This window comes from Pelobates fuscus, chromosome 6 (genome assembly GCF_036172605.1).
Source record: "Pelobates fuscus isolate aPelFus1 chromosome 6, aPelFus1.pri, whole genome shotgun sequence".
NCBI lineage: Eukaryota > Metazoa > Chordata > Amphibia > Anura > Pelobatidae > Pelobates > Pelobates fuscus.
Genome location: NC_086322.1, coordinates 201,499,948 through 201,516,885, shown reverse-complemented (window position 1 = coordinate 201,516,885; position 16,938 = coordinate 201,499,948). Strand labels below are relative to the sequence as shown.

General features: G+C 39.3%; 1 protein-coding gene across 4 annotated transcripts in view; it reads left to right on the top strand.

Annotated features, from left to right (window-relative positions):
* The window catches only part of USO1 (USO1 vesicle transport factor), a 68,431-nt gene that overhangs the window by 16,629 nt on the left and 34,864 nt on the right, over positions 1-16,938 (top strand). For 2 of the 4 annotated variants that reach the window (XM_063458655.1, XM_063458654.1), the window contains exons 4-9: positions 1,447-1,520; positions 3,453-3,494; positions 6,183-6,280; positions 10,793-10,895; positions 12,099-12,154; positions 13,541-13,661. In XM_063458655.1, the coding sequence (XP_063314725.1) occupies positions 1,447-1,520; positions 3,453-3,494; positions 6,183-6,280; positions 10,793-10,895; positions 12,099-12,154; positions 13,541-13,661 (494 nt within the window). The remainder of the gene's footprint in view (positions 1-1,446; positions 1,521-3,452; positions 3,495-6,182; positions 6,281-10,792; positions 10,896-12,098; positions 12,155-13,540; positions 13,662-16,938) is intronic. The other 2 variants (XM_063458656.1, XM_063458657.1) reach the window with 1 other exon arrangement.

The window sequence follows — 16,938 nt, the reverse complement described above, 5'->3', positions numbered from 1 at the left end:
GAAAATCTGCAAAATGCTAGTTATACTTTATCATAATTTATTATAATTCACTAATTAAAAACCATATCTATAATAATTCTAAAATGTGAATTACGAATATATCGGTTTAGTAGACTGCAGCCACGAAAACCTAATGTGATCTAATTAAAGTTGTAAATAAAGCAAATGGAACATTTACTCTTATTCTCTCTGTCTTTATTATTGTCAGAAACCACATTAAATGAAATGCATATATGTATTATCATATTGTAAATATATAAATACACAATTAGATTCGATTACTAGTATTGTTATTTCCATTTAAATTTTTAAATGTATTTGCATTCCTATTTTGTATCATGCAATCTTCATCTTTACTTTATTTTTCATTTTATCACTCAATCATTGCAACCTTGTTTTTTATTGAACATTTACATGTAATTCCTTATTGAAGCCTCTGGCTGTTAAAGTTTCCAATTATCCATTGGATGTTCGCTGTTAATAGGCATTTGACTTTATTATCCTGTCTGGAATGACTGCATTTTCTTTTAATCCTGCATAGAGCATTTTAGCATTTCATTTTATAGTGCACTTCTGCTTCAACATTCTAAATGTGACATAGTTACCATAAGAAACAAATGGGAAAAGTAGCTCCACTTTTAGAAATGTTAACCCAAAATACACTTTCATATTATCCTGTTAACCTAAAATACACTTTCATAGTTCTCAGTTCAATGTTTTGAATTGGAGAGTTAAAATGTAGTCCAGTTTGGTTAGAGATTAGTTTTTCTTGTCTATTTACTAATGAGTATACAAACACAACGAGGGAACCAGCTTATTGTCTAAATGGAAATGAACAAAATAAATATAGTGTGATACAGTTTTACAATATTTACACTGCGCAATATAAAATGCACTCACAGAATCTTGGACAGTTCAGGCATATATGGTGCCTCCCCTGATGATATGGGGTGCTTGGGGGAATCCCCTGGATACTTCCACTCAAATGCAGGACTCCGGGTGAAGGTATGAAAAAAGCGGCTTTAATTTGTATAAAAATATAAAATAAATACAAACAATGGTCCTGCGCGTTTCGTCCCTTCTACAGAATATGGGACTTCCTCAGGGACCACAATGTTAAAAAAAAAAAAAAAAAAACAATCAATGCAGTACAGTCAAAAAAGCAGCCTGCTTTTTTGACTGTACTGCATTGATTGTTTTTTGTTTTTTTTTAACACATGTAGTAAAGTACTAATGGATCTACCATAGCAGCAGATGAAAGCAATTGGAAAGGAGAAGTACAACTTGCAATCGCCCTTTTGCAAGCGCAAAAAAAAAGCATTTGCATGATAGTTATTAAAACATGGTTGTTATATGATAACAAAATTTACAGGAGGTAATGTAAGAAGCACAGGTTTAGACAGCTGCTGATCTTTTGATCTTTGAACTCCTCTCGTCTCTCCTTAGTTCTGATTCAGAAATTATCGGATTTGCCCTGGATACTTTGTATAATATTATCTCGAACGATGCGGAGGAGACTGGTAAGTTACCAACCTGTATTTTTATCTTTAATTGTTTACTAATGGTTTGTCATATGCAGGCTATGAAACTTAAGTCTATTTTTTAGAGGGCAGGGTGTTTGTTTATTTTTCCTCACTATATGTAGTGTAAACAGTTTTCCCTGTGCAATGAGGACAACAGTAAGCGCCTGTCTGTCATGTAACCAAAAAATCCAGGGCTTTGCAATTTTAAAATGTGTTCTGTTTTTGGTTATCAGGAACATTTAAGCCTATATTTTTAATACGAAATAACATATTATCCTCTTTGACCAAATAGTTCTCATTTAAATCCTCCTTTCCACATTGCACTACTGACACAAAAAGTATTTATTTAAATGTTTTTTTTGGTTTGTGTTTTTAAGCTATTGTTACATTTATTTGATCTGTGATGCATTAAAACCGTATTTTAAATCTTATGTCTATTGTAACTAAGTACACTTAGCAATTAGTATATAACCCCTGTGGTTTCACTAAGATGAGTTTCTGGAGAGTGTTCACCTCCAGATTCACTTTAACTATGTTTAGAAATTGCAGTATTTAACATCTGACGATCACTGTACACAGCTTGGTTAATAGAACAGTGAACAGTGCAGTGGATAGGCTTCTAGCACATGTGATATGGCTGCTATCAGCTTGTTTAACAGTTCCATTTTCAAAGTCGCTTTCCCTTTTATTTTTTTTGTGCCTATTTTTAATCTTTAACACAAACAAACATATTGTGATCCTTACTACATACTTTTGCATATTACATAAGCCTCTTTACATCTGCCTACATCAATACTTTACAAACATTATCATGGTGCAAATTAGCACATCCTTTTTTTTTTTTTTTTTTTTTTTACATTTATTTTTTTAAAGGCGTCCAGTCGCTTTCAGACCCCTTAATTACTCTATCAAAGCTGTCGCCTCTAATCCAGCAGTGAGACGGTCTCCTTCCTTCAGCTCCACTCTACCTTTAGGGATCTTGAGTGTTTCTTTCATTTTTGTTTTAATTGGTCATAATGACTGTGAGTCTAGGAATTTGAAAACCTGATATCTATAACTAAACAAAATAAATGTTAAGCACTTAAGGGGATACTCTAAGTACAAAACAACTTTTGCTTAATGAAGAAGTTTTGATGTATAGATCATCCGCCTGCAGTCTCAATGCTCCATTTCACTGCCATTTGTGCAGCCCTAGCCGCACCTTCCCTGGCCAACAGCCAACCAACACACTTCCTGAAAACGAGTCTACACTTCTTTGCTTCACTTATTGCACAGTGTATTTTAACCCCTTAAGGACACATGACATGTGTGACATGTCATGATTCCCTTTTATTCCAGAATTTTGGTCCTTAAGGGGTTAAGGGTTACTCGTCGGGGCTGACGTCAATACTATTTTGCATGCGTGAGAGTACAGCAATGAGGTCTATGGGGGATCACGCAAACCTGCGGGATACTCCACAGACCCAGTCAATTCCCTGTAGCCATCACTGATGATGGCTGCCGTGTGTCAAGAAAAGTCAGGTGTGGAAAAAATATATCTCTTGACTGGGTTGGAATTTCAGTGTAATTCCAACACAGTAATAATGAGTATTTCATAAAGATTTTGTCTTTATGAAGTACTCCTTTGTCAAGGGGGATGACAGTGCCGCTTTCATATTTATAAAATAATTACTTAGTTGTGACTTGAGCAAACTAAATATTGCTCAGCCAACCAGAGTACATGACAACAGCTTTATAGAACAACATGAAAATCACACATCTGTTGTTCTGTAAGGCACAAGTTACTAGCTCTTTACTTACATATTTTAGATACATATAAAGGCAGTTGTCAGTCACTTTGTGATTGGATTACTGTTGAAGTACATCATGGTTACACTCTGCTTCCTTATCTATTAAACTAACCTCACCTTCCCTATATCATACATACAGTTGGTCGTTTCCATCCATGGAGAATCCTTCCAAGGGAAACAGGTGAACTGCCACCCATAAATTAGCACTGCTTCTGGTAGGCAGACAGGCTGCTTCTGTTAGTCCAGTGGCATCACTTGCATGTGTATCTCATAGGGGACCATTCACTAAACATGGAGTGCTAGTTACCAAATCATTAGCTATATTTTTGAGCAGATTTAATCCAAATTGAATGAACAGCCTGTTTACCGCTTTAAACTGCTCACTTTTCTGCTAGCAAAGCCTAGATTCATCCCATGTTTGCCGGTTTTGGAGGCTAGCTTCAACTCTTTGTTTAGCGAGTGGATTCTTTGTTAAATATGCTCTTGCTTGGGATGCACGCATTTTACCCACCATTTTTTTTTCCAGTTTAAACCATGCAAGGGTTTCCTGCATGCCCCTTGTCATGACTTTTCAGTATCACTATAAAAAGCAGTGTGCAAGTAGTAGATTGCTTTGCAGACCCGTTGAATGGGTTGACTATTTTTGCTAAATGCACATTCCCAGAAGATTAACTTTGCTGATAGGCTGGAATGTCATATAGAAGTCCCAGAACTCTCTGCCATGCTGCAGTGTTGGAATGCACATTGCCTACTCACTGGCCACAAGTGCCTTTCTTTTAAAGTGACCCCCAGTGTTTCCATGTGAACATTTATTATCTCTTACCGTTTGCCTTTTTTTTTTTCTTTCTTTCATTGTAAACTTACCATCCTTTCTTTCTTTCATGTCATTTTTGGCTGCAGATTCTGAAGGTAAAGAGATGATCTTTGATGTGCTTGCATGTTAAACTACCTGGCACTTCCCATTAATTGTAACAGCCCCTCCCTCCCGCTTGCACACGCCAATGGCCGTTCTATGTAGGATAATGGCAAACTATAATAAATATATATATTTATTTTGCCTGATTTTTTTTTTTAGTAGGTACTTTAAATATGTTAGAAACTCCTCCATAAAGGATGCCCATGGGAGCAGGAACTTGTCACTTTGCTCATCCTGCACCAAATACTACCTCCGACGGGCAATGATTCGATTCACTGGAAACGTTACTTATTACCTTGAACACCCAGGACAGTATATGACTTAATCTGATTAAGTCATCTATGCAATATAGAAACCATCCTTGGTTCACTTTGTTCCTGACTAGTACTGCACCTTTGATCCCTTTCAGTTCCAAGTCAGACTCCACCTTTACAATTTACCAAGTTTGCATTTGCATTGTTTTTTGTTTTCCTGTGTCTCTTTCTTTGTGTGTGTAACCGATAACTGTATCATATCAGATTAGTGTATTGTTTTTGGTTTTGCAAATGTGAGTTTTTGGCTATTTTCGTTGTGGGTGTTTGGCCTTTTTGCAGCGGTTTATTTATTCACTCAATCACTTGTTCAGTTGGTTAAAACAGGAAACAAACGGAAACCAGTTCATGTAACTTGTATCTTATGTTTGTGTTCTATGTTTAAGTTCTATGTTTAACTAAGTAGACAGTAGTCTAGATAGTAGTACTAAGTAGACTACTATCGCAGTACTTGTTGTGTTAAAGGGCTACTCCAACAAAATAATTTGTATTTATTTTGTATTATTATTATTATTATTATTATAAAACCCTGGTGTTTTTTATAGTGACCTTTGCTGTGCTGGAAACAAAGCTAAAACACATCTCTTTCCATTGTCGAGGCCAAGATTTCCCTGCAGCCCGATCCTCCATGGCTGACGTCATACCCCCTTGCCTGAAGTCACCTCAAAAGGGGCACCTATAGTGGATGGTTGGGGTGTTCAGCACAATAGGAATCTGGTCTGGATTCCAAATCTACACAGTAAAAATGGGAATTTGATATTTCCCAATTCTCATTATTGCTGTGTACATTTTTTTCTGTGTAGGTTTGGAATCGAGGCCATATTCCTTTGGACTGAGCACCCCACCCATCTACTATAGATGCCCCTTTGGAGGTGACCACAGGAAAGCATAAATTGAAGAGTCTCTGGAAGCAATAAGTAATAAGTTGGCATGTAAATCTACCATGTTGAAATTAGTGTAGCACCCACCGATATTGGGGTACTGTGACATAGTGGTGGGCTTAACACAATATGGCCATATGATGGAACTGAATCCCCATATTTGTTTGCAAAGATATGTGATTTTAAGTAGACCTGTAAGATTTAAAACTGTATTTTTGTGTTTGTGTGTGCGCTGTAACTTTAACCGCATTTTGTATAGATTTTGGCCTTAATGGCAGCACCACTACATTGAAATGCATGTTCTGGGTGTGCAACCCATTCCCATTACCCTTGTAAGATGGCAGAGTGCAATGAACTTACCAAAATATATGAGAACATGTAATGTAATGGAGTGTAAGAGATGCATTCTTACAAATATGCAGTGACTTATTTAACCCTTAAAGGACACATGACATGTGTGACATGTCATAATTCCCTTTTATTCCAGAAGTTTGGTCCTTAAGGGGTTAAAGTCACTGCAAATTTGCTCCAACCTTAAGGGAATGTGAACATTGTTAACAATATTAATGTTGATTTTTTTTTGCATTTACAGTAAAAGTGTTTGAGCTTTATTTGACGCCTCTCTGCTGCCAGACTTTGATCCTAATTTTGTTTGACAAACCTATTTCAAAAGCCATATTTTGTTTCGGCTTCTTCGGACACTGTTTTCTTTACTAACTTTATTGGACCATGAGCTAATGTTCACCTTATTGATATTACAGAAGAAAATCAGCAAGTGAGTGATGACCTGGCGGTTCATTTTTGTGAACTGTTCATTAAGCAACAAGAAAATATTACTCTCCTGCTGTCTACCCTAGAGGTGAGTAGTTTTATATGCACTTGGTAATTTGCAAAAATCTCATTGAGTAATGAGCAGGTTGAACCCAAATTGTGTGTATCTTTCTACCTCTCTATAGACATGTCTGTCTACATCCCTGCTTACTACAATATTCATTTTTTTTCTTTCTTTCTATTTAAAAAAAACATTCTAGACCAGGGTTTCCCAAAGTGTGGGTCGCGACCCACTGGTGGGTCGCAGGGTGATTCCCAGTGGGTCTCTGGGGCCACTGGGTACCTAAGAGACCGTCAGGCAGACTGGTTAGTTGGGCCCGCGGGCCTGACTGCTTTCCAGCCGGTTGCAGAGCTGCAGACCGTGTGATAGAAGTTTTGCGAGCACCGAGAGCGTTACCATGCTGTAACCCCTTCTCTCCCTGCCCCCCCCCACTGTATCCCATTCTCTCCCTGACCCCTCCCCCCACTGTAACCAATTCTCTCCCTGCCCCCCCACACACACTAACCCCTTCTCTCCCTTCCCCGTCCCCACACTGTAACCCGTTCTCTCCCTGCCCCTGTCCCCACACTGTAACCCGTTCTCTCCCTGCCCCTGTCCCCACACTGTAACCCGTTCTCTCCCGGACCCCCTCTCCACACTGTAACCCCTTCTCTTCCTGCCCTCCTCCCCACACTGCAACCCCTTCTCTTCCTGCCCTCCTCCCCACACTGCAACCCCTTCTCACCCTGCCATCTCCCCACTGTATCCCCTTCTTACCCTGCCCCCCCCATGTATCCGTTTCTCACCCCGCCCCCCATTCTATCCATTTTTCACCCTGCCACCCCATTGTAACCCTTTCTCACCCTGCCCCCCCAACTGTAGCCCTTTTCCCCCTGCCTGCCCACTGCAACCCTTTCTCACCCTGCCCCCATGCTGTCACCAGCACACACACACTCCCTCACTGTCACCCTCACCTCCTGTCTCTGTATGTGTATTTGTGTGTCAGTGAGTGTCTGTGTATCTGTGTGTGGGAAACTTGTTGTCATTGTGTGTATGTGTGTATTGGTGTGTCAGTGTTCGTATTTGTTTGTCTGTGTATTTACATGTGTGGCAGTGTGTGTCTCTGTATGTGTGTGGAAGTGTATACACTGCACACAAATGCACACCAACATTCACACACATACTCCATACAAAAACATGCTTACTTTAAAACACACATACATAAGTTGTATGCATTTAAAACAGATTTCTCCCTCTAAAACTGCCATGATTTCTCATAATTATGCCTCTAAAACCGCCATGATATGCCAAATTATGCCTCTAAAACTACCATCATGTGCCAATTGTATGCATCTAAAGCTGATTGCCACGGTGTGCTAATTGTATGCTTATAAAACGGATTGCCATGGTGTGCCAATTTTATGCATATAAGACTGTTTGCCATATGTGAATTTTATGCAGCTAAGCCTATTTGCCATGGTGTGCCAATTTTATGCAGCTCAGATGGTTTGCCATGGTGTGCCAATTGTATGCCTCTAAAGCTGATTGCCATGATGTGCCAAGTTTATGCATCTAAAGCTGATTGCCACGGTGTGCCAATTTTATGCAACTAAAGTTGCCATGATGTGCCAATTTTATGCCTTTAAAACTGATTGCAATGGTCTGCCAATTGCATGCATCTAAAGCTGATTGGCACGGTGTTCATTTTTAGAATATGCATTAAAAGCAAGTGGGTCTCAAAAAATTTCCGTTTTCAAAAGTGGGTCCGGCCCATACCTTATATGTATTTACAGTTGTGGGTGTGTATGTGTACTTGTTTATTTAAACATATATATTTTACTTTGTCTTGCCCTGAATGCTAAAACTAGTTGTTCCCAGCCTCACTCAACATTGTTGGCTTGTTAACTTAAATGTTATTCACCTATCTACTTATATCTAAAGACTTTATCTGTAATTTCTGCAACCCCCCCCCCCCCCTTGTTTTATTGATACCAACCCGAATGTCTTGCTTGACCAATTCTCACCTCCTCTGTGCATCTCCATTCCATAGCTTTATTGCAGGCTTTTTTGACCCTATCATCTCCGTCTTCCACAGTCTGAGTTAAAAGTTCCCTGCTGGTAACCAGAACAGTTCTCAAATGGCCACCCTTCCCCCCTCACCACCCAACCTCAAGCTCTTTATTCAATTTATAGATAGAATCTCATATACAATTTTAGATAATTGGAAATGACAGCTGCAATCAGAACACTCCTACACTCCCTAAACCCCTAACACTCAGTCCCCATTCTCCTTACTTCTGCCCATTCTGCTTTTCTCAAAGTACGTACTCATCTGAGCAATGCTGTATCTTCTCCTCTTTTCCACTTCTCTCCTCTCCCTCAGCACCAAAATATCTCCTTACACCCACTTCCCTCAACAATAAAATCACATCCACATTAATCCCTCTCTGCTTCACTCCCCCCTTCTCTCATCTCATGCCCTGCACTTATTTCTCTATTCTTTCTCAACTTCTCTCTGTAACATCCTTCTTTGGCCTCACTCAGTGGTCTACTTCAGCAACTCATACAGCAGGGAACACTCTTGAACTCCTCTTCACCAATCTCTGTAAAAAACTGGTAGATAGGAAAAAGTGCAAAACTGAGTGCAGACAAGCCACAACAAGGGATCACTTCCAAATCCCAATAATACAAACATCCGGTATAGTATAGTTGAAGATATATGCAAAATAGGGCACCACTATCCCAAATGTGTGAAATATAGTTACCACTCAGGATTCAGATGATAGCATGTAAAAGATCATAAGAGAGCACATATGGCAAAGTATTTAATGATCACAAATATTAAAATCCAAACCGTAAAAAACACACAAGTGAAATGGCACAGAAAGAAGTATAACTTAATGTGCAAAAGAACGTGTCAGCCACCAATGGGCTAGGTCCCCTTAGAGAGAGTCTGCCTATAATACCTCTGGACACCAGTTAGTCAGTGTATACCAATCCAAGAGAATGTTTGTAGATGGAGACAATCTCTGTGGTCCTGCAGGTCGCAGCTTTAATCTCAATTATTTGCTAGGTGCACTTGTACAGGCTTAATGCGTTTCGTCCGTGGACTTTCTCAAGAGCTGTATCCTCTAGAAGGGCTTCGGCCGAAGCCCTTTGAGAGGATACAGCTCTTGAGAGTCCACGGACGAAACGTGTAATAATTGAGATTCAAGCCGCGACCTACAGGACCACGGAGATTCTCTACATCTTATCTACAAACCTTCTCTTGGATTGGCATACACTGACTAACTGTTGTCCAGAGATATCATTGGCAGACTCTCTCTAAGGGGATCTAGCCCATTGGTGGCTGTAACACTCTTTTTTGCACATTTCTCTTGTGAGTTTGTTTTTTACTGTTTGGATTTTAATATTTGTTATCATTAAATACTTCACCATATGTGCTCTCTTATGATCTTTTCCATGTTCTCATCTGAATCCTGAGGGGTTACTATATTTCACACATTTGTGATAGTGGTGCCCTATTTTGTATATATCTTCAACTATACTATACCTGTTCACCAATCTCTGTACCACTCTAATCTCTCCAATGTTCCATTTCCTTTATCTGACCACCACCTGCTGACCTTTGACATCGGCATACCCCGTAGCCAAATTTCACCACCCTCAACTCTCCAATCTCGCAGAAATCTCCACTGCCTTGATCTCTTGATCAACTCCACTCTCTCCTCTCAACTTGACATCATGGCACCTTCTACATTTAAACGCAGAAAGCGTTCCCAGTTACAACCCTGGCACACCAAGCTGACCCGATATCTCAAAAAAAATGTTCCAGAACTGCTGAACGCTGTTGGAGAAAGTCTCACTCTGCACCAGACTTCCTCCACTCTAAATTCATGCTGTGCTCCTACACTCTGTCTTTTTCCTCTGCAAAAGTAAATTACTTCAACACCCTCATAAGCACACTGTCCCACCAACCCAAATGCCTATTTCACACTTTTAATGCTCTCCTTCATCCTGTTGCTCCACCTCCCCCTACCAACCTTTCCACCCCAACCGTTGCAACTCACTCCACTGAGAAAATTTCTACAATCAGGGAAGAGATCTCTAACCTCTCTCCCTCCCCTTACAATACATCACCCAACTCCACTGTTCTATGCTTATTCGCACCTACTACAACGGAAGAGGTTTCTGCTCTGCTCCGGTCCTCCCGCCCCACCACCTGTTCCCTTGATTCTATTACCTCATATCTCATCCGCACTCTGTCTCCCTCTCTTGCTCTTCCTCTCACAAAAATTTTCAATCTCTCCCTTTCCTCGGGCACATTTTCAACACCTAGACCGCCGATTCTAAAAAAAACCAACTTCGACCCCAACTCCCTATCCAATAATAAGCTGTTGCTTATTGCATAAGAAAACTTAAAAGCTGTGATGGAGGGTGTATTTTTTTTCTAGAATGTTTTCTTTAGGGTAATGCACACTAAATACAGGTCATGGCGGTCACATGGTATGTTGCAGGGGTACACTTTAGTCTGTAAACATTCTTATTATTTGTTTGCAGGAATTTGATTTTCATGTGCGCTGGCCTGGGGTGAAGCTATTAACCACCCTTCTTAAACAGCAGGCACCACAAGTTCAACAAATTGTTTTAGTTAGTCCAATGGGTAAGTTATTGAATTGTTGGTTTTTTGTTATTCTTTCTTTTTGCATGCCAATAGGCAATGATCACAATCCAAGTAAAAACTGTGCTTTTACAACATGGTCATGAAATACTTCCTACAAAAGGTTGATAAGCATAATCACGACCACATCAATCAACAAGAAGTCCCCAGAATGTCATTGCAAGCACTCTGCATGTCCACAGCAAGATTTTATATTTCAAATATATATTTATATTTAGTATAATAGAGAACTGAGTAAAAAGGGAAAGAAGTATAAAGGGTAGCAAGTGCAGAGAACCAAGCTTATGATAAGCGTCTGAGCTGACCTGATCTATGTCGAAGATGCCTTCTAAGCGATAATCCTATTTCTTTTATCTGGTCTCTGCCTAGTACATAGAAATCTTATGCGAACAGAAGAAGGGGGAAAAAAAAAAGGGGGGGGGGGGTTTGATTAGATGGATGGAAGGAGGAGAGGAGGAAAAGTGAAGGGGTAGGGGGCGAAGGAGGAGGGTAAGAATGCTGTCAAGTGAAACCCAGCAGGAACATGCAGAAACATGTGGGGGCCCTATTGCGCCACCTACAGCCAGGGAATCCACCCACACCCAATGGGTATCCTACCGGGGGCAGGGCCCAGGATTCTGTTTACTGGGTTAAGAGGAATCTCGCCTCTCCCAGCTCCCAGCTCCCACCTCCCCCGCCCCTCTGATCCTCCACCCATATGAGTTCCCAATACCCTATACTGGTGAATGCCAGGGCCACCTCTCCAGTACCCAGGAGTGCTATGTTGTCCCTGTGTCGTGAAATATACAGCCTGTCCTTATACCTGTGCCAGGGTTCCCAGATTTTGTGGAACGAGTCAAGGGAGTTATGCAGGGTCGCTGATAGTTGATCCATTAGATGTTTATCTTCTATTTTGGCCCTCACCTCACCTGAGGAAGGGGGGGCGGGGTTGTAACCAGTGGGCTGCAAGGACCCGTCTCGCTGCTAGTGATTTTATTACATATTTTTGTTCACGGTGGGTCAGTGCCTCTAAGGGCTAAGAAAGCAAAAACAACCAGTATTGTTTTTCAATCCATTATTTTCCATACAACTGTTGTATAATTGGGATTTTAAACATATCTGTCAAAAAGGAGTAGTAAGTTGCAGGTGATTCCTTCTGGTGCAAGATGATTGTTAGAAATGACTGACTGGCAACTTCTATTGCAGGTGTCTCAAGATTGATGGATTTGCTAGATGATTCTAGAGAAGTGATTCGTAACGATGTAAGTCATTTATATTTTAAATTTTACAATTGCACGATATGCCATGACACATTTCCAACCATGTTGGGAATTTGGGCTGTTCTGTGATGCAAAGTGACAATTTAATATCCGTTTAGGTTAAAGCTGCACTCTAGGCATCAAAATTGTTACAGCTTAATGTAGTGGTATTGGTGCCTAGGGGCTCCCCATGCACTTTCACAAATGTTAGCATTACCTTTTGGGCGAAATAGCAATGTTTACATTTGTCAACCAGTGAGCATTATATGAGGAGAATTATACCGGCACAGTGCATTGGTTGCCACACATGTAAAGTAGAGCCCTCAATGCTTCTCTTTGGAGGTCAACTGCAAAGCCTGAATTGATGCAGCAAATGCAAGCTCTTGAAATATGAATAATGTAATATTTCTGCAAATACCATTTTATGTATCATTTATAGGATGTTTAAAAAAAAAAAGAAATTGCTCAACTCAAGCATGGGGATACAATCAGAGCGTTAAGTACAAATGTAGAATGCTCATTTACAGTTCCTTAGTGAGATATTCACACCTGATTAAGATGTTTCTAGGAACCAGTGTGGCTGTATAAATGATGTATACACTGCGTCTATCGCCTGAAAATATCCAGAAGTGCAAGAACAACTTTTTTTTTTTTTAAATTCTTTAATTTTACATGTTTTTGAAATGTTTTCATTGTCGTTTGGGTAAGGGTACAGAATAAAACAAGGGAGTAAGATTGTTGTTACAAAGTTCGCAGAGCTTATTTTCGTTGTTAATGACAATCATACATAAGAAACAGGTTTGGTACGATTCATCTTTGGTTACAGTATCTATTGTTTGTTTATACAATAGTACTCTGTATGTAACATTTGTTGCAGCTCTGAATCTAAGGGTTAGGGAGGGGTACAAAATAGAAAAGGGAGGGGATACGGATGCTCTATCGATTTTTTGTTTTTATTATTATTTTGTTAGAATTCTTTATTTGTGGTGCGTATTGGGTTATGTAACAGGGTAAGTGGGGGTGTAGTTACAGAAGAGAAGTTGAGGAGGGGTGGGGGGAGGTATTGCACAGTTGAACAGTTTCGCTTTACATTCTGGATTTCTTATCTGTACAATCATACACTTGCCCTTCATATATTTATTTGTTATGTATGTCCGAGTTGGTTTTGGGTTTTCAATAAAGTGATAAGGAAGAGAGTTATAACTAAAGGCAGGGGGGAGGAGAGTGATAGGGAAGAGAGCAAGAACAACTTTATGCACATTGATTCAATATTTGCTATGGTTTGATGTCATTGAAATGGTGCTTGACAGGGAGTTTGTTTTTATTTTATTAATACTGCCTTGCAATACATCTGTTATAGTTAATTCTTTGTAATGATTTCTTCTGCAGGGGCTTTTATTGCTACAGCAATTGACAAAAAGTAATGCTGCTATTCAGAAAATTGTCGCCTTTGAAAATGCCTTTGAAAGACTTCTTGACATAATATCAGAAGAAGGAAATAGTGATGGAGGTATGTCTCTCTGCCATTCCATGAATCTATTTTAGCCCTAAGTGTTCTCAAAAGATGAACAAGCCGGCAATTATAATTTGGTCTCAAGTCATTCTCTGCATCTTTATACGTGCAGAGTAAAATATTAGAGCCTTTCAGTGCATTTTGATTGTTAAAAATTGGTTCCACTTAGCATTTGTAGCTCTTTCTCTCGACTCATTAAGCACATACACAATTTGCTGAACATGCTTACGATAAGACAGCTTAACTTTCTTAATCTGCATGCAGTAGAGTTCTAGATCTTGCAATACATTTTGCAAACCTGTCATGTGTTTCTTATATTACATTTCTGACCATATACACCATTTTTTGGTGTGACCCATTAAAAGTTATTAATAAAAGGTGCAGAAATATAATATCATTGCCTTTACTTTTTATTAGTGCCTATAGAAGCCAGTTGGTTTCATTTGCTTTGTAAATTGATGAAGATGACGTGAGCTTACATCGGCATGCTAGTAGCTCATAAAACTTTGATTAGGCCGTCATCTTTAGGAAGAAGGCTTCATGATATAGTACCCTCAGCATTACCTCAACATTATGTAAACATTTGTTTGTTTTTTGAGAAACGAGGTAGAATAATAATAATAAAAAACTTAGACAGTATTTTGGTTTGGTAATGAGTTTTACCCCAAAAATATGACTATTCTGCTTTAACAGTAAAAGTATGGTTGAATATCTTTTTTTTTTTTTTTTTGGTATGGTCTGATAAAAGGCATACATGTCAAAATAGATTCCCTATAAGCAATAATATAAAAAGAAGAATAAAACAAGCCTTCCGTTTTTAAAGCTTTACATTTTCAGTGGTAATTGGGGATCTCCAACAGAGCAGCAGCTTCCACTTTGAGAGCTTTTTTTGTTTAACAGGGGAAATCTCACATAAGGTAAAAAAAAATGGCATCAGTTGATGTCTTTTTGATTGCCTAGGGAACCATGTAAGATATTCAAAGTTAAATGAGGGCTTGTTGGATAAAGGATGCTTCTACTCTGCTGGAGATATATAATTAAGGCAGAAGAAGTAAGCAGTAAAACTAATTGCTGCTGGTTTTGCTTTAACATATTTTTCTTCGTGTGTGTGTGTGTATATATATATATATCTATTATATATATATATATATATATGTATGGAAATAAGAGTTGGGCAATATTGCAAAGCTTTGTGTGTGTGTGTGTGTGTGTATATGTGTGTATATATATATATATATATATATATATATATATATATATATATATATATATATATATGCCCAACTTTTATTTCCACACCGGGCTAGATATTGGCCTCCAAATACAATACAGCAAAGTTGTTTATCTGCACTCACGGTCTTGTAGAAAACAAATCTTTATTCACTTGGAAGTTTCTGTAGTATTGTACAAAGTTGTCTAACAGTTGTTGACATTTCAGTCCCAACTCTTTCCTCAGGACAAGCCGTAAACATTCTGATGCTATAAAACAGTATTTATAAGCAAAGCATTTGAGGCAAGGAGGACTAAACTTACCCCCTGTGCAGCTGTATGCGATAAATGAGGGCTAGTTAGATGGAGCCGCGCGCGCATTCAGCCGGTCTCATAGGAAAGCATTATCAATGCTTTCCTATGGACGCTGGCGTCTTCTCACTGTGATTTTCACAGTGAGAATCACGCAAGCGCCTCTACCGGCTGTCAAGAGACAGCCACTGGAGGCTGGATTAACCCTAACATAAACATACCGTATATACTCGAGTATAAGCAGAGTTTTTCAGCACATTATTTGTGCTGAAAAACCCCAACTCGGCTTATACTCGAGTCAATAGTCTGTATTATGGCAATTTGCATTGCCATAATACAGACTGGGGCTGTGGGGGCTGTCAGAGAGTTTACTTACCTCTCCTGCAGCTCCTGTCAGCTCCCTCTTCCTCCGCGCCGTCCATTCAGCACCTCGGTCAGCTCCCACTGTAAGTCTCGCGAGAGCCGCGGCTCTCGCAAGACTTAGAGTGTGAGCTGACAGAAGAGCTGAACGGACGGCGCGGAGGAGAAGGGAGCTGACAGGAGCTGCAGGAGAGGTAAGTTACAGCTCTGCCAGCCCCCCTCTCCCCCCCACTGAACTACCAATGCTGGACCACCAGGGAAGGAGAGCCCCCCTCCCTGCCATATATCAAGCAGGGAGGGGGCACGAAAAATATATATAGTAAGAATAAAAAAAAAAAAATTAAATTAAATAATAAAAAAATAATAATAATGAAACTAAATAAAAAATAATAATAATAATAAAAATTAAAATAATAAAAAAAATTGCAAACCCCCCACCAAGGCTCTGCAACACACACACACACACACACACACACTGCACTTATACACACACTGCACTCATACACGCACACTGCACTCATACACGCACGCTGCACTCATACACGCACGCTGCACTCATACACGCACGCTGCACTCATACACACACGCTGCATTCATACACACACGCTGCATTCATACACACACGCTGCACTCATACACACACGCTGCACTCATACACACACGCTGCACTCATATACACACACTGCATTCATACACACACACTGCATTCATACACACACACTGCATTCATACACACACACTGCATTCATATACACACACACTGCATTCATATACACACACACACACTGCATTCATTATACACACACTGTAAATAAATATTCAATTAATATATTTTTTTTAGGATCTAATTTTATTTAGAAATTTACCAGTAGCTGCTGCATTTCCCACCCTAGTCTTATACTCGAGTCAATAAGTTTTCCCAGTTTTTTTTGGTAAAATTAGGGGCCTCGGCTTATATTCGGGTCGGCTTATACTCGAGTATATACGGTAGCAGTTTCTCTGAAACTGCTGTTTATTAAAAAGAAAAAAAAAAGGGTTAACCCTAGCTGGACCAGGCACCCAGACCACTTCATTAAGCTGAAGTGGTCTGGGTGCCTATAGTGGTCCTTTAACATATTTTCCTTTTGTCTTAGTGTTTTATCTTACCTTTGACTATAGCATATAGTATTTTTTTTATATATATATATATATATATATATATATATATATATATAGTGTGTTTTTGTTTTTTAAATTGATTTATGAGAGTACCTTTATGAAATAATGTTATTTTTCATTATTACACTGGTCTATGCCCATCAGGGCGTTGCTATGCCTTGCTAAAACCTATATAACAATCTGTATAGACTTTGCCCAGATATCCCTTGTTTATATTATATCTCCTTCCTGTACG